Here is a 23,104-nt window from a genome sequence, read left to right as displayed (position 1 = left end):
GAATTTACCAACTTAATTCTTGTCAGCCACAAACACAAGGGCTCTTTTCCACAATGATAAAGTCTGGTGATGTTCTTTAAACTTCCCTAAATGGTTGGTGTTTTTCCTGAGCTGGAGTAGCCCAAACTGAGACCCCAACAGCATTAACGAGTGAATTAATTATTTCAGATGTCTTCCAAACACATCATCCATGCCAAGAAGTTGTATGGCTCTCCTGCTATATTGACTCACATCCACTTTTGGATGGATGAACTTTGTAATACTCCTTAATAAAAACTACATTTCAAAATCATTGACCAAGAACTGTGACAATAATGCTTGGCAACAAGTAGTAATAGTAACTTAGAAGATACACTTTAAAACTTTGTCCATCATTAGAGAACATGATTGACTACATGCTCTTTAAAAACGTGTCCTTGCATAAAACACAAATGCCACGATGAAAAACCAATCCTCACCTTTCTGTGCATTGTTTGAGGTTTATTAAAGGTTTACCTTGTGTCTATGAACAGCAGCTGTCTCCATCCTGTGACACACTGTGCATAGGGATGAGGCTTTCACACTGCTCATTTTCTTCTGGCATTCTTTAAAGAAACACGTTTTTTTACAGTCATGCAATAATATTAAATTGGTTGTTATGAAACCAACATAAGCACCAAGTATTCAGCTGTTTGAACTTTAGCCATTAAAACCATGCAAAGACTCTTTAAGTATATGAAGTGTACTCAAGGTTGCATGTGCTGGGTACATAAATTATAATAGATGCATTAAGAGAAAAAACTGTGACAAACACTAGGAAACTTCTTTTAAAAGGTAAACAGATGTCACAACTTTCCCTTTTCTGAGCACTATATAGGTTAATAAATAGATTGGCAACTACTGCTAGTAAGAAATTAGTACATCTGAATACAAAATTAGGTGGAAATAAACAGAGTGTGAGTATTGTGGCCTATGAAAGACTACAGGATACTGGAAAGGCTAAAGGGACAGGATTTAGTTTGTGACTGCCCTACCTCTGAATTCGATGTTTTCTACAAATAAAGGCAAAAATTCTTCTGATTCCCACCATCACTGGATCCCAGTTGTTATAGTGACACAAGAGAGTCGCAATGAAAAATGAAAAAAATACAGGTACTGCTCCTGCAAAAAATAACCAGGAAAACTGCACCTGGAATTGAAACACAAACATCATTCACTAGATAGCTTAAAAAAGAACTGGCATGCTCTATATTTAGAATGACTGTTGTTCTAAGTTTTGAGATGCAGTGTGAGTTATTTGGTACAATTTCTATAGCTGTTGTTGCTTCTAAGAACTGCAAAACCTGTTCCCCTGATCCATTCTTTACAATGGAACATCCTGTTTGCACTGGGAGCTGAATGAGGACTGCTATTTCCAAACATGGTTTTAGGCTTTTAGTTGCGTCTCTGGTGCCAAGGAGAAAGTTTCCTGGACATTCCATGGGTTGGATCTTTAAAGTCTATTCCAACCCAAACCATTCCATGTTCTGTGACTCCAAACCAAGGGCAGGAGGCCAGGAAGATCCTGGGGCCTGCCTCTCAGGATGACAGAGCCATGAGCCCCCCCATGTGGAGAAAACATCCTAAACTGAAGACTTCAGAGAAAACAGATTCGCCTTGGGTTCCTGGCACTGATGATCCTCCTCAAAGATCTCATCAACTGCAATTGTTAAGCTCTGCATTTCCTAACTGATTTCTAATGAAATTCAGAACACCTACGTTGCCAAAAGGAATTCGTCATTAGAAACCTGGCTGTAATTTCCTAAGATTCATATTTATGTTAGAAAATTACAGAAAAATAAATATCCAGAATGACAGTAATTATGAATATTGTATAATTACCATGCCATTTACCAGTCTGAAAGCTGCATGCATTGATATTTTAATCTTTATATTACATGGTGTGATTCTTGTGGTGTCCTATGCAGAGCCAGGATTTGGACTGGGTGATCCTGACTGCTCCCCTTCCAGCTCAGCACATTCTCTGATTCCATGATTCTTAGCCATGCCAGTGGCATCCCTGTGCAGATTTCTTTTAAGTAAAAACAAGGCTGGCCCGAGGCACTAACAGGGCAGCATGAAGCTGGAAGCTCAAATTTCTGTCAAGTCATCTGAGATGTGGACACCTGAGACCTCAGCCAGCACAGGGCTTGGCTTAGGATATTCTGGTGTCTGTATGACAGAGAGAGACTTGCACAAATACACCTGTGCAAAAAACTTCAAAGTCTGCAGCACTTTGTCTGTAATCAGGGTTCCTCATTTGTGCTTCTAATACTAGCAATTTATTTTCTGAAATGTAAGACAGAAAGGATTTACTTTCCACAATGTGAGTTACAAAGGTAATTTGCCCTTTTGTTACCAATTTCAGCTGAAAGTCATCCACCAAAGCTTTGAAGACGTCTCTGCTATTTGAAATGACTCCATGTTGCATTAGTACATGAAGAAGAAATTAATTTTACAAGCTCTGGACTCTGTGTTTATTCAGAATAAACAGCCTAGAGATTAAGCTGTTTACTGGGAATTAGAAAAGCATAGTCCATTTTTCAGTGCATCCCAGAAGAAAGTTTAGATGAATCACTTCAGAAGACAACCTAAAATTTTCATATATTTATATGAATACATATATCTACATACACCTCTACCAATGTATTCGCACATGCACACACATCTGTGTCTATCTAAAATATGTACTGACACACAAACCTACATATGTAATTCTTATTTTTACTACCAGCATTAGCTCTCATATAAATCTAATTTGACCTCATGGAAATGAATTTTGGGGGAGGACTCTACAGATATTTAATTTCTTGTTCCTTTATGGTTATCACGAGTCATTTACCATCCCATAACAATTTATGTCTCAAGTGTACTGCAGATACTTTAAGAGCAACACAAATACAATTGTCTTATCAAGAAATGTTTTATTATTATTGGAATCAGTGCAGTGTTTGCTCCATTTCCATGCTGGAATATGCAGGTAAGACTAACACAAACATACTGCCTATCATATGCTCATTACAAAAGTATTTACTCAGGGTCTAATTATTTTTGACTTTTCTTTTCTTATATTTATCCTTTTGTTTTTCTGACTTATTTTCCAAAATCCACATTGACATGAAGTAAAAGCAAAACACAAGCTGTGTTTGGGGTCTTTTACTCCATTTTTTCATGCACTAAGTTTCAGAAGATGGAAGGTGCTCATTTACAATTCACATTTTGCTTGCAAAAACACTGAACAGCAAAGCCTCTTTTGGCTGAAAACATTCCAAGTGCAAAACTTGACTAATTTCTTGTACCAAAAAAACAAGTAGAAGCCTAAAAGGAATTTAACTGGAAGAAATTCTATAAACAATGATGAAAATTTCGTAGTACCTTACCTTTTGCATGCACATGTCAGCTATTATGGACAGAGGTATTGTAAGGCTTAGGGCAAGTGTGCCTATCAGTGATGAGGTAAGAAAGCAGCCCCTAAAAAACAATAAGATAATAACAATTATACAATTTAATGACAATAAATAATATTTATAATAATCAGGTCTTACTTAAAAGTTAAAAGATAACCAAAGTAATACATCAAATGAGGAAGACATTTGATGGACTGTTAGTTACTGTCTAATAATCAAAAATTAACTCACACCATCACAGTCCCTCATAAACCTGTGAAAGTACATAAAATTCTTAATCAGGCAATGGATGTCTTCTGGGCTGAGGTTTAATTCCCACAGCAATCTTTTGAGGTGATGGAAATTTCCCAATTTCACATGTAACTTCATCTAGAAAAATCTGCATTTTGTTTTCACACCATGATTCTCTACAGCATAAGAGACTGCTTCTGAATTACAACCAACCTGTCCACAGGAAACTGTAAATGAAAAAATGGTAGAGAATCCAATAAAAATTTATCATCAGGTTGAAAAATAAAATGAAGAGTCACATCTAGCCCTACATTATTTAGTTAGCAATATGTGGTTGGGTGGAGTAAACAAGAGGTTAAATGATATTATTTATTTCCAATAAAAGTAAGAAAGACTATACTAGTGGCACACTGGACTGGTAAAGAAAGATTGCAGCAGTAATTAGTCCCAATCTAAAACTCTAGGGAAAAGGAACTGGAAATAAAACTAGCTCCCTAATTGACTGGAATATCATTCTGAGTAATTAAACAAATACCACATATGTCAAAAAGTATGTGAACCCTACACTAGTACTTGATTTTGGGACAGGAGACAATGTTTGAGATCTGGGGGGCTCATGTGTTTGTTTGTTATTTTGCCTAAGTTAAAATTGCACTTAACCTGACACTAATACTAAGCTGCAGTTTAATCTTACAGATCAGATATAATCACAAAAATATTGTTTCAACAAACAAGTTCAACTGCAAAGGAACATATGCTACAATGCATTTTATACCTAGGTGTGGTGTAAAAGTTTGCCAATAAACAAAAAATTATTACAATTCGTACATAACTTTAAACTTGAAAAAAACAAACAAAAATTCACACCCCCCTAAAAAACTAAAAGGTTTTTGTGGAACTCCATCTACTCCATCTTGATCTTTTGTTGCAGTATTGTCACAGAACTGTTACAACAGAATTCATACTCTCCTTTGCTACTGCAACTCTGTAGCACAAAGTCTCTGTCTCTCCAAATGTTAATTCTGGAATAAACTAAGCACAGTATTTTAATTACTATAAGAACACATCAACTACTTCTGAAAGTTAGCTGTTGTCTTAACAGGACATTATGACAATACTAAAACTGCACATGTGGACAGGAAAAAAAGAAAAAGGGCACAAACTCCAACCTGGACAATTCTACATCTCAACATCTGAGAACACGGGAAAGATAATTCATGTGAAATGTATTTAACATATGGAGTACATACCACAGCCAGAGGAACTCTGACAAAACTGTTCCAATAAGGCCATTTATGACAATGCACATCCATATCAGTTTATTGGGAAACTCAAATGCTTCAAACCCAGTATAGTGAAGAAGGAAGAACCCTGGCCACAGCAGCAACAGATTGAACAGTCCTACAAAACCTGAATATAAAAACAGTATTAAGTGAATCATAATAAATATTCTTCAACATAACCAAAATCCAAGCTAGAATCTGCTATTTTGACAATATGCATATAGAAAAACAGCCATGAAGCAATATTTTAAATCTTTCAAAGGACACAAATTTAAGAAATTTACCTTGAAATTCACAAACTGAATTTGCATCACATATTTACAGGTTTGAATGTGAAAAGAAATAAAAAGAAAATAAAAACTAGAAATCTCATTAAGTCAGTGGGGCTGTCCATACCTGGTAATGCTCTAAACAAGGAACAATTCACACAACCAGTCTCTAAAGGACTTACAACCATGGGACTAAGAGGCTTTTTCTACTTACTTGGCTTTTCTAAGCCCCTGTACCACTCACACACAGTTCAGTGCCTGAAAGCAAATCATTTCATCACACACTGAATTAAAACCTTCAACAGAGTTACTTTTAGTCTTACCAAAGAACATTGGTATGTCAAGTTTATCTTCCCTATCTACTTTCCTTTTTATCATGACTATGTAGACAGCATACAGCATTGCTCCTACAAGAGACCAAAGGGAACCTGGAAAAATGGAAAAAAAAAGTCCCTTAAGAAATGCCAAACATGTTATGCACAGTAGGATAAACTCTCCTAAACCTCTGCTGATTACAGAATCCATTACTAAAGGAAAAACATGGGAAAATGGAGAAAGCTCTAAAATGTAAATACTTTCCCAATATACCCATAGAGTGGAAAATTATCATAAATGTCAAGTTTTAGAAGATGAAACTAAAAAACCAGATTGTGAAATGTTACATGACTAAGAGATAGAGAGCTTGCTATATGACTACTTAGTACTGTCAGAAGATGGTACTGATCACTGCATATTCCAGGAGTAAAACCCGTAAGTGTAAATACCTATTGTATCTTTTCCAGCAGATTTTTCAGATCCAGAAAGGTTAACAAGTACCACACCACCAATGCTAGCAAAAAAAAGAAGAAATTTAAAACATTGCTTGAACTCAGGAATTTCTTTACAGAAACAGATAAAAGAAAGAGAAAAACAAATATACAATTCTATCTTTAGGCATTTTTAGTTAACCAAAACCCACTTCTGGAAAGTCAAAAGGAGTTCTCAAGTGTTAAGGCGTGATCCCAAGTTAAAACCAACCAACCTCATTTCCCAGAATAACACATCAGGCATTTAATGAAAGAGGCTGACAACACTGAATGTCAAACCTCTTCCTTTTTCACCATTTACACAAAAATAAACAAATCACAAAATAACAACAAGAAAATAAGTTGATCTATTTCCAACAGAAATTAATCTAGTTTCCAACGGGAGAATGAGATTTGGAAATGGTTCATGATGTGAAGCATTTAAAATCAGCTAATTCACTTGCTCAATTCATCTGTGAAACAAGGATTTTTCTAAAAAGTGATGGGTATAATTTATCATTACAGAAACAACAGGTACAGTTGTCCTCTCACTGTACCAGGGAGTTTTGGACTAAATATTCCCTCCCATTATCTTACCTTAAAATAACAGCTAATAATTTGGACAGGGTAAACCGATCTCCACTGTTACTGGGAAAGACTGCAGCTAAGATTAATGTAAAAAGCCCTGCAAGAGAAATTCAGAGGAGTTTATACAATCAAGTTTTGTCAGTAGCTTGCTCAGAAAGCTACACAGCTTCAAAGGTATTACACTCCATATATATTTCTTTAATATACAGATGTAACTGCAGAAATACACACACAGAAAGCAGGCGAAACATGAAGGTATCCTAAAAAAAACCTCTGCAAATACTGTAAATGAATTTTTTAAACACACATATTCAATGCCTTTAGGTCAAATCCACAGGTAAGAACGTTACACAAATGCATTGTAATGAGATTTTTATGTTATAAACAGTGTTACAATGCACACCTGGTGGTGTAAATAAAACTTACCAGAAGTTGATGACAAGATATTAACTATGGCAACTTGGGTATCTGACAGAGCTTCTTGGTATGAGAAATTTGCCAAGAACCACTGGGGCAAAAGGAAAATAATTTTGTTATTATATGGGTAGCAACAAGAGAGCTTAAGATTCTCAGTGCAATAAAATCCTACCTTAAGAAGAAACCCCAATTATTTAATCAAAAATAAAATCAGAATTATATTTTTGGCTTAAAGACACTTCTAACTTCTATTAAAGTGGCAGGCACATTAAAAGACAGTACCAAACTTAGAATTGGCTCAAACTAAGCACATTCAAGTACATGTTTGATTATGAAATAACATACTTCAGAACTTAAAAAGAATTAAAATGACATTATAATAGCTAGTCTGTAGTAACTAAAGGTACTTTTAACTTGTTTCAGAGTGCTTCAAGATGATAACACAAGGTCTGCAAAGAAATATCAGGAATGCGTGACTTTAATCAGCCTAACGAGGTGTTTTTAGAATACTTAAAACCAGCACACATCTCCACTGTTAAAAACAAGCATCCTTTTCATTCAATGTCTAAAAAATATTTAATTTGCCTAAAAATATTTAATTCCTCCATAAAGGAATAAAACGGCAAGTGTTTTCTCACTCCTTGATTGGGATCTCATTAGTAAGATCTCAGATATATCCTAAGGGAAGTAACCACTCTCCAGTCTCATGTAGAAATATTCATACAGTCCAAGAAGAAGTACATGTACATGCCAGTAACATCCCTGAACAGAATAAACAGGATTTGTTTTGGACATCAGGACACTACCCAAGAAAAAAATACACCACTATTTTCTGCTGCATGCATCAGTGATATTATTATTGTTGATGATAACAATTAAAGGGCTCTACTTCCTGAGGAAAAGTCGTGATGAGTTCACATTACAGAGAATCCATTTGGCAGCATCAGTGAGGCTGTTTCTGGAAAAGGTATAACTGACCTGCCCTCTACATTTTTCTGTCTCCTGAAAAGTCCTGAAAATCTCTCTGAAATGTCTCTCTCCCCGCAGAACTGAGGCATGATGCAGCAACAGCATCTACCAGCAAGCAGATTCATAATTGAATCTTGCACACCCATGTCCAGCCCAACAAAATTTTTATTTCTTATGGTACATTTATAAAATAAGGTTTAAAGAATACAAGTCATCTCAATATTTATTCATTATTATCATACAAATTTTAAGTGTATCTTTACTTAAGCTTTCTGAAAGAATGGAGCACATACCACAAAGCAAAAGAAAAAACTGATTTTTGCTACTTGGCTTGCAGTGAGTTTTCCTACAGTCTTTAGGAGGGATTCCTGCTCCTTCACAGTTGGATAGGACATGCGGGACAGCTTGGCCTCCAACGCGTGGCTGGACGGGAGCTGCCGGATCTCCATGATGTTACTGAACCTCACACGAGGCTTTTTGGGTGCTTCAGACGAGGAAAAAAGAATAGAAAAAGATTAATATTACTATTATTATTATTATTATTAAGCTTTTTGAGCTGACACGATATGCAAATAAATCTGTGCGAAGTTGTAACACACCACTGCAGAATACTGCAGAAATGGCAGGTTCTTTTGCAAACAGAGGACGTGCCATCATGATTTATTAAACTGATAATAAGTTTATTAATAAGACAAAGCACAATGAATTACTGTTTTCAATCAGTAAATTGTCCACCCACAAAAAACCTCACTGAAAAGCACCACCTCTGCTTCCTGTCAAAAAAAATCAACCGAAGGTAACAACACATCTTTAGATAGGAACTATACCATCTTCAAAAACGGTATGTATATAAGATTTTCTTCAATTGTCTAATAGTCAAAAAGCCAAAACCTGCACACAACTCTACCTAACTCCAGGGACAATGTTTCATTCAGAAGCTTACAGTCCAACATACCTCAAAGCTTAGCAGAGACCATAAAGTCACTTGCCCTTTTGTCACTTTGCCACTCTCGAACTAATCTTGCAAATTAAGATCAGATTTTATTTAGAAGGTTATTTTGGTATTATTAGCTTCCCCCATAGAGAAAACATTACACTAAACACTACAGGCAAATATTAGCCTAAATCAATGTGAAACAATGCCTGATTTTCTAAAAAAAAAAAAAGGTAAAGGGAAAGCTGCAGCTGGGACAGCTCTGAAGTGATTGGTGCATGTTGCCACGGGAAGCAGAGCATGCCAAAGTGGTTCCTAACGTGTGCCATGTAGAAACTAAGAGAACTTCTCTTTGATCAGCAGGGACTCTTTTGCTGAGGATTGGCTAACAGGATGCTTTGAAGCCAACCTTTCTACAATGTCTGGGACAGTCAGGCCTGTTTAAGGTACTATCACAAGATAGTGAGGCTTAAATAAAACCAGAATGCACACAGACTGTTAAAATTCTTACTTTGACTGCTTTGCTCCTGCTCTAAAAAGGACAATAGCTTGTTTTTCCAGAGGCTGACTCACTGCTGCTGGTCTTACAAGCCCAGAAGAAAAGAATCACAAGTACTGAACCCAGTTGGTCCCTTGAGATAAACACAGGCTGCATCTGTAGTGACCAAGAAAGGTAAACTGAACGACAGGCCTATGTTTTCTCTACCTGAAAGTAAATATATGAGACTGCAATTCACGCAATAAGAAATTTCAGAAAGGAGAAAAAAGAAAAAAGAAAAAAAAAAAAAAAAAAAAAAAAAAAAAAAAAGAAAAAAAAAAAAAGAGGAGTGGAGGAAGGGGAAGCAATTCCTGCAACAGCAGGAATGACAGCAGTTATACTAAACAAAGAGAAAAGTAACTCCTTCACCAAAGAACTAACATTACAGCATTCCAAAAGTCTTTACTCACTTTTCTCTGCATCATTACTATTACTGCCATTTTTTTCAGTTGGCAAATCATGAAACTTTACAGGAACATATAAAGGTTCACTCTGCAATGAATCAGTATAAGTAAAAATACAGTTAAGCAGGATATTTAAAATATAACCAGTAGAATTTATTTAGCAAATTATAAAACTAGATAAAGAAAAGCTTGGTGAATAGTAAGAGAATCAGATTTAAAGCAGGTCTGCACACAGTGGATAGACCTGTCAAAATTCATGTATGCAATACACTGTATGTTACACATACTGGTAAAACACAGAGAACTGTGCTCTTTTGTGGGTATCTTCATGAGCACAAAACTTATGGCCAGAAAATTCACACCTACTGATTTACAACTACAAAATGAGTCATCAACATCACAGATATTTGATTAGCTAGAGTTTCTGTCTTAATTATAGAATAAAAACATAAAATACAGAATGTATGAAGAAAAATTCGTGTACTCATTTCCTTCCCATGACCCTAAAACCCCTTATTTTCTTCCCTAGCCCTAAGCATCAAAACACTTTAGGAAAGATCTACAATACGTGAGGCACTTAGAAGTATTACAAGCAATTAAAACGTCTGCTAAAAATACAAATTTTAAGGTACTTGTTTAGATTAAATTAATAAACTTTAGATTAGTAAAAGGGAAGCCATGAAAAAGATCTGGGAGTTGGATTTTCATTAGGCTTGTTTAGGATGAGAATTTTGGTGTTTAATGCAAAATTGCCCAAGTCTCTAAAGTCACATGATCTTAATGAATTGAGAAGGCCAAGAAAATTTTATTCTTAAATATAGACAAACTTCAAAATCCCCCAAAAATTAAATGAAAAATACACCTGAAAAAATATCACTTCAAGTAATTCTGTATAAAACATCCATTACAGTAACTTGCAATATTCAATTGCTTCCCCCACTCTACTGCAGAAATGGTACTGAGTTAAATATGCAAAGGTTTCTTCTCTAAGAGATAATATTTCTTTGACAAACTACTACAGAAACATTCAAGTAAGTGCTTTATTGAGCTGAGAACCCATATTTCTTATAGTAAGCAATATCATTATTTGCAGTACTTTTTAGTGACATGTAAGTATGTAAGTTACCAATCCCCTTTGACTAAACATATTACACTTTAAACTGCCACATTTTATAAACAGTAAATCATGACAGTTGTGCCATCTTATTGTAAAGCACTAACCTTCATAAATCAAAAGCACTTACCAGAGAACTGTTCACAGTGGTATCTGTTGTACAAGCAGCAAAATAACCTTCAGCATCTGCAAACTAATCACAGAAAATTTAATGCAATAAACTAACAAGGCAAAGTAACTTAAATTTTTGAAGAGTAAGGGTTTTTTATTACTTTTTCCATAATTCTGTCAAAATTCTCTCTCTCCTCTCAGCTCTCCTCCCCAATACCAAGAGGGCTTACAAGATCAGTAGATAATTTCAGTACCTTCAAGTTCACTAAATAATTTCAGTACTTCCTTGTATCTTTGAAGAACACCACTGAATTCAACTACACAGGTAGGAATGCAGGATGAGGCTCTTGGATAGAGAAAACCTGCAGATTTCAGCCTTGGGGACACAATCCCCACTAAATGACTGTGCATCTATTGACAACAAGCTGCTTCTTTCTTCATTTCATTGAGGCAAAGTTCCTTTCCCTCCTCCTTTCTGCACCTTACCAAACCCACATTCCCTGACCTGCAGTTTGCTCTTCGACCATGATGGTGGCAAACCTGCTAAAAAAAGCCCCTAACGTGGAAGAGAACTTAAAAGTAAGGTGTGTTTACCCAAGCCATCATTGAAATAAAACCATCTATATGGATGTGTTTTCCAGACTAATAAAACACAAGACACTTTAAAGGCACTTGCAATAATTACAGAGTTGAATATTTAACTACACTCCTTGAAGGGGAAGGAATTTTCCAAGAGCACATTACAGTCTTGTCTGCACTGTTCTTTTCAAAAGGAAAAATAATGGGATTCCAGCAATAGTGTCATGAGTGCCACATGTGACAGACTGGGCACTCTTACTCATTGCATTCCAGTTTGTATTTCATTACTGTCAGCAAAGAAACTAAGTTGTGTTTATTCCTAAATTATCTTATGAAAATTCTGAACAACATCAAGTTTAACACATGCCATAATACACACAAACACTTGGTGTTAAAGGCTGATCTAGCAAAAATTATATTAAGATATAAGCCAACTTTAAATGCTCTATGTGTTTAACTCAAGAATTAAAAAAAAAAGAATTTTTAGTTGTTCTCTTGTGTTTTGTCTTTTCTTTTTTTAAAAAGAAAAAACAGATACAAGTCATGTAACACTTTCAATATGTTATGCCTACAACTGTCACTATCAGTGAAGTCTAACATATCCAGAAAATCTTAAGCTATTTTCTATAAAGACATGTTGATTAACAGCATGTTCTTGGATCACATTTTCTGTTTTTTTTAATGGATTAGTATCAGGCCAAATGCCTTACTGCTTCCTGAGTGCTGCCGTTCAGCATTTTGAAACACTGGCACAGAACAACTGCTCTTCCCAGCATCTTTTGGAAAAAAAAACAGTGTTTGTGTCATATAACAACAATTTTGGGTTCTAGCACAAACTATGCCTAACTCTGGAATGGGCATCAGAAGGTCACTCATGCCTAAAAGCGATAAAAACCAATATTAACACAAACATAATTCTACCACCTCTACTAAATGTAACTCTAAATCCCTCAAAATAGTCACCAAATGGTTCATAGTGGTGCCAGAGACAAAAAGAGTCAGTGCTAAAAACCAACTACACAGTTCAATTTCTGATGCCTTTGGTTACAGATGCCGGGGGAGTTAAAGGGAACCAAAAGTCAACAGGGAGTTTCATAAGCTCTCGTTAAGAGGAATTATGTCCTGCAATTGCCCAGGATACAAAACCAGGCTGCAGGGACCCAGCAGACCATTTCCTACATCTTGTATTGCTTTTTCTTGCCTCTCATCCTCTCACATGACAACTGTTAGGGCTGCCATGCCTTCCTGTGGCATGATTCAGTTTACACCTCAAATATGTAACCTTTGCTCTTCTCTAGTCTCTATTTTAGGTTTGTTTTTTGGTTTGTTTTTTTTTTTTTCTGTACAAACTTAGACAAATATCACAACACCTACAGAGTTATAATACTTACAAAAGCTGCATGCCTTCCACGAAACCCACGAGTACACTGTTGCCTCCATGGCTTCCAAACAATAAATCCCAAGAGGTATAGAACAAACATGGATGTTTTTGCAAATGTACTGAAAAAAGGCTTGTTGTACCTTGTAAAAACATACTGTGGAAAGAAAATAATTGCAGTATCCAAAATTACCAAATAGGTAAGAATTCACAAAATGAATGATCAAGTGGAAATAATTATACATCCAGAACAGCCTGCTTCCCAAAGTATCAGAGTTGTGAGTATTGTTATGGATGACCAAAGGAACCAAGTGGCCCTACCTGCTCTGGGGGAACCCTCTCCCAAACTACCTCCAATGACAACAAAAAGGAGCCTTTTTGCAGGAAACAATGCCACAGAAGGAAAACTACTTATTACTTGTATCTCACCAAGCAACACATTTATATGATACTGAACTCAAATAGCACTGAAAATACATTTACATACAAATATTTTCTAAATTGAAGACTACTTTTTAAAGCAATAACATATTAATCAAATTAGAGAAGATTTCTTTGGCTAAATAACATTTTAGTATCAAGAGTGACTCCACCAGCTTGTTCCAAAAAATGTTTTATTAATATCACATGATAAGCACAAACATTTGCATATGCTTAGTTTCAAAACTGATTTAGAACATAACTTAATGACAGGTCAGAAAACTGAATTTAGGAATTTATTAAAAACTCTATTTCTATTCCTAAAGCTCTGGTTTAGGTCTGGAAATAAATACCACAACAGTTCCAATATGGTTAATGTATGAACTAGATGAAATTACAGGTTTTAAACTCCATGACCTGAGTCCTCTCATCCTGGACTTCTGGCTGTTCTGAACTACAGTTCTCCACATCACTAGCCTGCCATGTTACAGCTCATTCACTAATTTTTGGGAACCATATGAGCATTATTTTAATCAATATGGCAGTAAAAAAATGAACTCCCTGATTACAATACACAGTTATGAGTTTATGCTGTTTAATTTCAAAGTCATCAGCAACACCTTCAGTCTCAAAAGAAACAGGCTGTTTTGAAGGAGTTAAACTTATCTGTAAGTTTTAGTGGATTCAGGCTGGTGAAACACTGAGGGTTTGACAAACACGTTTCTGCTGCATCTTTCTCGTTGATTTTCCCTTTAAATTGTGTGGAACAATACTTACAGAAGTGAGTTCTGAAGAGGCCACCCAGATCACATCAACAAGGAGGAGAATGACAATTCCTAGAGCCATTCTCCTGCGCTGAGCAGATGAACTGCTCTGGGAGCTCATCCGGTTCATGATAAAAACCCACACCATTTGGAACCTGAGCAAGAGGGGCACAGAGAGAAAACACAAAAGGTTACAGAAAAATAAACACTGGGGGCAACTGCTTCATATAAATGATCAGGACCTAATATGCAAAGACACACATAGCTGTGTTGTTAAAAAGCAGATCTTTGACAGATCTGGCAGGAAGTTTTCAGAGATACTAGGGAAAATTAGAAAGTAAATCTTGACTTTGCAAAACTTTATCAACTGCTTTAGCAATGAAACAAAAAGTAGGTAAAACACAATGCCGTTTTGAAATTTGCACTGCGAGTTCTGCAAAATTTGAAACCACTATATTTTGGTAAGTTTAGATACCTGACAGTATAAATTAGATCGACGTATTGTGACAAATGTCAGAATTGTGCTTAAACTTAGAGGCACTCAACAAATATTTCAGAAGACATAGGAAAACATTTGGTTAAATTATAAACCCTTACAACAAGAGGTGAATCAACAAAAAAAAGAATAATTAATTGTAAATTCAAAAAAGTAGAGTACACATGCAACTGAATTTAAAAAATTCTATGGCTTTTTGGTAATTTATGAAATATAGGCATGAAGCAATTCTAGTGAAAATTTGTCAAAAATCCATTAATGCCACTACAAGGGAATTCAGATTTGTGACACAGATTTACAGCTGCCCATTGGATGGCCTAAATTTATGGAAGGCCTAAATTTAGGAAAGCTTTCAATCATATTACTAAAAAGCTTCAAATACAAGTGACAGAGACTGATGACTCATTCTTGTACTAGAATCCATTACAAACTCTCTAACGAATGTCAGTCAGACATGTATGTGGTATTTCTATCACTAACATGCACTTATTTATGTATATATTCTAAGAACCAATTTACCATGAGTTTATTAACTACAGATGGCATAGCATGCCATAAACTCAAACACCATCTCTGAGAGAACTGCTCAAGGAACTGCAATCTAAGTCATTTTTAGAGAGCAGCTTCTGACTTTCACAGTAAATAGAGGTCAATTGCTTTGCTAACATGGTTTGATAAATTTAAATTAAACTCTGTTTTTTCTGCATCTGCCAACATACAAATACCTGCTTTCTTTTCATTATTTACAAATTATTTATGAAGGAGGCAGTGTAACAATGTCCTCAGTGAGTGAGGAAGGTACATTACTTTTTTCCAGAGTAGCCTCTTCCTCAGATTAAGGATTTAAATGTCCAGATATGCACAAGCACGTTGAGATCACAGCACTGTTTTCTGCTTTGACTCATATCTCTAAACAGTCTCTGCCATGTTCAAATCTTGACACTTTTTCCTCCATTTCTTAAAAGGCGTCTTTCAAAAGAAAAATGAACAGGCAGAGTTCCTGAAGTATAATTACACCACTAGATCTGTGCTGATATAATGCATGTGTGGGCATCAGTTCTGGATAATTACTCTGCTTTTCTGATAAAATGGTGGGACTGACAAAAGAAAGCAGAAATCTGTAAGTAGAAACAGGCAAAATTATGAAAGACTCAGCAAGGAATTATAACAAGAAATTATAATTTCTGCTTGATACAGAATAAAGGAGAAAACATTTGTTCTCAGAGAGCAAATAAATGTACTACCTTAAACCTGAGGAAACTAACAACAAGGTTTTCATGCTTGAAAGCTTATAAAGGCTTTTTCAGTTTTTAGGAATTGGTTTAACAGTTACTACATAATAAACTCTACGAACTTTGCCTTCACTTTATTATGACTAATAGCCTACAAGTCATTACATGAAGTTATATTACATATAGCCTAAAAATTGCTCATGTGTTTGCATAATATGCAGCTAACGTGGAAGCTGGGCATAGAAGAGCTCCAAACAAGCTAGAAGGAAGAAATCTCATTCCTGTCAGGCTACAACACATGGACAGTGGGGAAGTATCCTAGAAACAGAAAGCAGTGCAGCCTTCCACCAGCTCTGTGCTGCAGGCAGGAGGGGAGAGGTAGCTGGGGAGACAGGAGGGAATGGCAGCAGCCTGATCAGCAGGACATCTCCACATCACAAACTCCCTCACACCTACAGCTCTGCTGCTCTCACCACAGGCTGCTTCAAAGCACACTCTGTGAGCAGAGATCGTGCACAGATAACGTTCACATCCTGCAGTTGTTTAATCTTGTACTCAGCTTGTCTACCTTGGGCTTGAGCAAATCCCTTGCTTTAAAACCCTTCAACAGGAGCGAAGTAAAGGATGATGGAACATCCAGCACTTCTTAGATAAGAGGTTACACATAAAGTTATTCACAGTCTATGTACATTTTACACCATTTCTGCTGCACCTTTGATAAGTACATATTAACATTCTAAATAAAGAACCCGTAATTATGCCTCAGAAGTCAAAATTTTTAATATGTTGCAGTAAGAGCAGCTATTACGCTCTCATCTGACTACCACGTATCTGTTTAACATTTCTGCGTGCCTAATATAGCCTTTGCTTGATCCTTCCCCAGAAAGGCAAAAAGTTAACAAGAAAAGGTGACTACCATGTGCAGCATGGTCACCTTCAAGTTGACTAAAAGTCACCAAGCAGCAATATTAAAATGCCTGTAAAGTTCAGCAGAAATTCGAAAGCCTATTGAAACCTAAATACTAAGTTTTAGGACAGAATTAAAACCCTGTAAAACATCATAAAAAATGCAAAAATGCAAAGACAGATTGAAACAACTATTTTGAGAAGTTTTAGACAGACACATTGTCCCACTTATCAACAGTACTCACAAACTGCAATGAAATACAATTCCACACTTTTATGTTTGGTTTCTTCACATTGAGGGTAATATTCTCTGATAGAAATGAACACACAAGAACAAGACTTTCTTCATATTACCTTCCACAATAACTGTAAAAAGGAAACAAAAGTGGTAACTAACAAACTTCACACTTCATGTCAAAGTGAAGACAGTCTCCTAAAAAAAACCAAAAAAGAAAAGCAGAGTGTGAAACACTGTGTGCATAGGTATATTAAGCATTTACCTTTACAAAATACTGTCTAAAATTTCAAGTTCCACAAGTGTCTTCTGCAGCTCAAGTCCTAACTGTTGGGAACACACGTATCTAGAACCTTAAGAATTGATCTGCATCAAAAATGCCAGCAGGGCAGCCCTGAACTGCAAGAAAACAGGATCCTACCTACTTTTGATATTACAAAGCACACAACCCTTCCTTATTAATTCACTACCGCAGATTCACACAAGGAACATGAACACGATGATGATGTGATTTTCTAAGCTATGCAGAGACAGGCACTATTTCTTAAGTGTACGTTCCTAAGCAAAGAATTTAAACACTAGAACAAGGAAGGTAATGGAAGAACATACAGGCTTGTTGGCCTTGAAATAATCTAGAAAGATAAGGCACCTCAATGTTTTGTCTTGTGAAAGCCAAGTATCTTTCCTTAAATGGATACAGCATTACTATTGTATTAAAACAAAACATCATCTTACATAAAACTTTTTTTAGATATTTTTAAACTCAGATCCTATAAACACATTCAATAAAATCCACATTAAAACTGTTATATAGGAAAAAAAGTTATACAAAATAGAGAAGTAAGTTTCATTGCCTGGAAGTGCTGGAATTTATTATTGTTATTCTTATTTATTGTGGAATGTTGCTAAGCTCTGTTTTAGGGATATCCTGAATCAACAGGAGTCCCACACTATGCTAAGGTGTCTCAAATTCATGTCCCAAACAGAAACAGCAGCAAGGGCAGAATTAAATGTTTCCCCTAAATAAGCTTTTGATCACCTGTCAAGCAGGGTTGAGAGTTTGTAAACTGTTAACAGGGAGCAATAACTAAATTCATGCTTTTCACCCATTAGATTAAAAGGATTAAAACTCATAAATAGGGACCCCATAAGCCTATGGCTCAGCCCCACTGAACTCAACATCTACACACAGCAAGTGCAAACCTTTCCCTCCAAATGATCATAACGGCTTAAAAGACACCAACAAACTGGAATATGCATTTTTTGAAACAAAAGCATGTGATATACTCCATCTTCTATTCCACAAAGACAATGCTCACTGTAGATCCTGAACACCAAGGCAATTAATCACTAAATCACTGATTATTTTGAGTTGGAAGGGATCCACAAGGATCATAAAGTCCACTTCTAAGGGAATGGCCCAGGGATTGAAGTCACAACCTTGGCATTATTATTGTAGGGCTCTACACTTACAGAATATTTAATTTATCAAGTGCACGAAGTAATGATAAATTTAAGCCACCAGAAGACAGAGAGACTGCAATAAGAATTATGGTTTAAAAGTAAATATCATATTCTACTCTATTAATAGAGGAGAAACTTCAGAATGCTTGCCCTTTGTTTCCATTATTAGGAAATAAATATGCTTTCCACATAGTGTAACTTTAAATATACCAGCTCAAATCTGACATTTAAAGGAATATTCATTTAAAAGACATTTCTTAATATCATCATAATTTTCAGCAAACAGAACTGAGACACTTTAAAGTCTCCTTTTTTTTTGTTTATTTACCATTCCAACAGTCTTAGAGTAGATGCTGTCATCTTGCAGAACCATTTTTCAGCCAGTTACATGAAGATCTTCTGAAAAATAAACAAAAATTTTCTTGTCACGACACTGTACTTTGATTTTAAAATGCTGCAGTACCCTAGATCATGTAAGAAGAGTCACCACTTCAATTTCTGATATCAAAAAGACATAAAAAGCAGTCTCACTGTGTAGCCTACAGTGCATGTAGCTGTCACACAGCTGACTGCACTAAAGCCAACAGGCTCAGCAGCCTGTCCAACTCTCCTCTTCTGAACACGCAAGAAGCAGCTTCTGAGGGCAGGAAATAAAACTGCACCATTGATACTTCACGTGCAATCTTATTTGGGCAGCATCAAGTGTTTCTTTGTGCAGATTATTTCCACATTAAAAGCTCCACCCAAGAAGAGAAAAATCATATGAAATTCACAAACTTTTACTGCACTGACAATCAGGGAAGAGAACATTACAGGCCAAAGAACTGCCAAATCATTGCAAAACAGAAGTATTGCTCTTCTGGATGTTCCAGGAGGAAAATATATAGCCTGTCTCTCCCCTCCACCACCAAAAAACAGAAAAAAAGGACGTAACAAGAATGCCAAAAGACACAGAACAGCATCTCAGTCATAATCCATGGTGCAAGCAAGTCAACTGGAAATTCTTCCTTGTATCTACTCAAGATTATTTCATATACAATTTGAAAGACAACGTATCAAGATAAGGCTTGCAAGCAAAATAAATGGGTTTAGTTTTTCCAGTTATACCAGCTGCACCAACAATACAAGTTCTGGGATACAACCTCCTCCCCCTTTTAACATGTTCTGTCATCAGGTGATTCTTGTTTCATATAGGAATGCTGAGATAAGAGAAACAGAGACATTGCTTTCACTTTAACCAGAAAAAAAATGAAAGTAAAATGATTCATATTTATATGTCAAAATGTGTAAGTACACACTAAAGCAACATTAATCTAACACAATTCTGATGTCCACTCAACCTCCAAAGGGTACCACGACAGGAGAGCAAAGGCAAGAATATTCAGAAGAGATGGAAAAGTGAGCTTTATGACTATTACAAAAACATTAATATAACAACAACATGACTATTACATTCACTGCAGCCCTGTCATTTTTACTCATAGAAAAATTTCCTGTAGGACCTTAGAAAATAGTGAAGCAAAAGAGCCAAAAAAGCAACCAAGTTTTCCATGCCAGTACTGAGTTCTGCAAGTAGAGATCACTGCTCCCATCTACACAGGAAGTTACACAAGACCAAAGTCTGCACAAAAACCCCTTTAATTTTATTACCAAAATAGGAGAATTTAGCTTAATCAAAGATGTGTTTTAGGAAGCTGGTGGTATGTAACAGTCACGCTACCAAACTGTCATGGGACAGCTGGACCTGGGTATCTAAGGAATAAAAAGAACATGAACGTTTGAATGTTTTCATTTTGAATGAATGAAACGAAAGCTTCTTATTCAGCACACACCTAAAATTCATGAAACAACCCTTCAAACAGATTTTCCTATATAGAACTAGTACTGCAGAGTATTAATATATTTTATACCTCAGAGTCCTTCCTTATCAGCTACCAGCCTGTGCAAGAACAGAGTTCTCAGTAATTCCTGCAGCACCCCCAGCAAGGCTGTGGCCCTGCCGGACTTGAAGTCTGCCTGCAGTGAGTTAGAAACACCCGAATTTCAGGTCTGTAGAGTGAAAGCTGACAAGCAGAACAGACACTGACCTCCCCGTTATTCCTGACCAGCAACATTAGGAGAAAGAACTCCATGTCAAGCAGCCAAGGCCTCTCTGAGCAACCCCACATACAGAGCAATCTCTCAGCCACCAGTAGCTCCACATTTAACATCAGCTAAGGATTACAAATGACATCCATTGCACATGCTGCAGATCTAATCTTGTCTAGTGCAAGGACTAAACATATCGTGCTTTGTCACAGGATATACAGACACAGATCCCTGATAAGAACCAGCAGGGCAGCTTTCAGAGAGACAGCCCGGCAGCTGAAAGCTGAGCCTTCCAGGCAAGGTAGAAATCGGTGAAATCACTGCACTCAGAGTGAATGGGGGGGGTCTCCTTCCTGCCGAGGGATATCTTTGGGGAAAACCAGCAGGAACAAAGAGAAGGGAAATTAGTAAGTCTTCTTAATGCACTCAGAGAAAAGCGGATGCCTAAGAAGAAAGATATATGCCTGGGGACCTCGAGGGAGAAAGAATGAGTGCGCTGCACTCACACGCAGAACACTGGAAAATGCGGGGAGGAAAAGGAAAAGGGAGCTGCAGCCCAAGCAGGGGAAGCACGTACCCCTCACAGCCCCAGCGAGGCAGGACAGCGGTGCCAGCCAGAATCACTGAATCAGTCAGGTTGGAAAAGAGCACTGAGACCACCGAACCCAACTCACGACCAAACACCATCCTGTCAAACACATCATGGCACAGGCTTTCCTCAACGCCTCCAGGGATGGCAACTCCACCACCTCCCTGGGTAGCCCGTCCCATTGTTTAATCACCCCTTCTGTAAAGAAGTTCTTCCAAATGTCCAACCGGAACCTCCCCTGGCGCAGCTTAGTACCGTGTCCTCTTGTGCTGTCAGTGCTGCCTGGGAGCTCAACCCCCACCTGGCTCCTGCCAGGGAGCTGTGGAGAGCAGTAAAGTCTCCCCAAAACCTCCTTTACTCCAGGCTAAACTCCCTCAGACACCGCTACAGGACTTGTACTCCACGCCCTCCAGCAGCTCCGCTGCCCTTCTCCGGACACGCTCCAGCGCCTGAATGTCTTTCCTGCAGCGAGTGCACAGAACAGGACACGGCACCCGAGGCGTGGCCTCGCCAGTGCACAGGGCACAAACACTTCCCTGTTCGCGCTGCCCGCACTGCTGCTGCTACAGACTGGCCCTGGGGACCCCTCCACACCGCCAGCCCGGCCACGGGAGCGCCCCCGAGGCGGGGAGCGGAGAGCGCGTTCCCCACACCGCTGTCACGGGCGGACGGGGCCGAGGGGCGGCGGGACATTCACACTGCCCCGGCCCGGTCGGGCACGGCTCCCCCGCCCGCGCCACGGGACAAAGTTCCCTCCCGGGCCCGGCCCCGCTCAGCCCTTCGGGGCCTCTCGGCCGCGGTACTCCGGCAGCGGCGGGACCCACCCGTTCCTGGCCCCGCTCCCGTTCCTGGCCCCGCTCCCGGCCCCGCTCCCGGTACCTGAGGCCGCGCCGGGCCCGGCGCCCCCCGCGCTCCGTCCGGCGGCGGCACCGCCCGCCCGCGCCGGACACGGGCAATCCATCCCCGAGTCCGCGAGCGACCGCCCCGCCCGCGGGCCGGCCCCATCGACCCGCTCGGCCAGCAGCTCCAACCCCTGTTCTGCCGCCCGCCCCCCTCCCGGCGGCCGGGGGGATCCGCACCGGGAAGGGCGGCGACATCCCTGTCCGCACCACAGCCACCATCCCCATCCATATCCCTGTCCGCACCACAGCCACCGTCCCCATCCATATCCCTGTCCGCACCACAGCCACCGTCCCCATTCATATCCCTGTCCGCACCACAGCCACCATCACCATTCCCATCCCCATCCATATCCCTGTCCGCGCCACAGCCACCGTCCCCATCCATATCCCTGTCCGCACCACAGCCACCATCACCATTCCCATCCCCATCCACATTCCTGTCCCCACCACAGCCACCATCACCATTCCCATCCCCATCCACATTCCTGTCCCCACCACAGCCACCATCACCATTCCCATCCCCATCCATATTCCTGTCCCCACCACAGCCACCATCACCATTCCTATCCCCATCCATATTCCTGTCCCCACCACAGCCACCATCACCATCCCTAACCTCATCCCCGCTCCCGTTCCCATCCCAATCTCCGTCCCCATTCCTATCCCTGGCCCCATCACTGTCCCTGTCCCCGTCTACGTCCCCATCCCATCCCCGTCCCCAGTGTCATCACCGACCCCATTCCTATCAGCGTTCCCTTCACCGCCCCATCCCCATCTCCATCCCAGGCCAAATCACTGCCCCTTCCTCGTCCGCACCCTCATCCCCATCCCCGTCCCCATCCCGTGCCCAAGGCTGCAGCGCTCCCGGTGCCCGCTGCGCTCCGTGTGCCGCCGGACTGGGCACGGCTCCGGGGCAGTGCTCCGGGGCACGGGGGCGCGGAGCGGACTCTCCGCACAGCGGGGAAGGGGCAGAGCGGGCTGCC

The 23,104-nt window shown here is 38.9% G+C and overlaps 1 protein-coding gene across 1 annotated transcript in view; it reads right to left on the bottom strand.

Annotated features, from left to right (window-relative positions):
• Positions 1 to 22,152, bottom strand: part of SLC35F5 (solute carrier family 35 member F5) — a 30,346-nt gene extending 8,194 nt beyond the window's left edge. The window contains exons 1-16 of the mRNA XM_066323138.1: positions 22,099 to 22,152; positions 18,871 to 18,941; positions 17,198 to 17,276; positions 14,223 to 14,364; positions 13,039 to 13,182; positions 11,088 to 11,150; positions 9,850 to 9,931; positions 8,261 to 8,451; positions 7,008 to 7,089; positions 6,591 to 6,678; positions 5,973 to 6,037; positions 5,532 to 5,636; positions 4,907 to 5,066; positions 3,399 to 3,489; positions 1,014 to 1,168; positions 496 to 584 (exon numbers count right to left, since the gene is read on the bottom strand). Of these exons, the coding sequence (XP_066179235.1) occupies positions 503 to 584; positions 1,014 to 1,168; positions 3,399 to 3,489; positions 4,907 to 5,066; positions 5,532 to 5,636; positions 5,973 to 6,037; positions 6,591 to 6,678; positions 7,008 to 7,089; positions 8,261 to 8,451; positions 9,850 to 9,931; positions 11,088 to 11,150; positions 13,039 to 13,182; positions 14,223 to 14,357 (1,443 nt within the window). The 5' untranslated portion in view covers positions 14,358 to 14,364; positions 17,198 to 17,276; positions 18,871 to 18,941; positions 22,099 to 22,152 and the 3' untranslated portion in view covers positions 496 to 502. The remainder of the gene's footprint in view (positions 1 to 495; positions 585 to 1,013; positions 1,169 to 3,398; positions 3,490 to 4,906; positions 5,067 to 5,531; positions 5,637 to 5,972; positions 6,038 to 6,590; positions 6,679 to 7,007; positions 7,090 to 8,260; positions 8,452 to 9,849; positions 9,932 to 11,087; positions 11,151 to 13,038; positions 13,183 to 14,222; positions 14,365 to 17,197; positions 17,277 to 18,870; positions 18,942 to 22,098) is intronic.
• Positions 22,153 to 23,104: the final 952 nt, after the last annotated feature.

Source organism: Sylvia atricapilla, chromosome 7 (genome assembly GCF_009819655.1).
Source record: "Sylvia atricapilla isolate bSylAtr1 chromosome 7, bSylAtr1.pri, whole genome shotgun sequence".
NCBI lineage: Eukaryota > Metazoa > Chordata > Aves > Passeriformes > Sylviidae > Sylvia > Sylvia atricapilla.
Note: the sequence above shows the minus strand (reverse complement) of the source record. Positions and strands in the feature narration are given on the sequence as shown.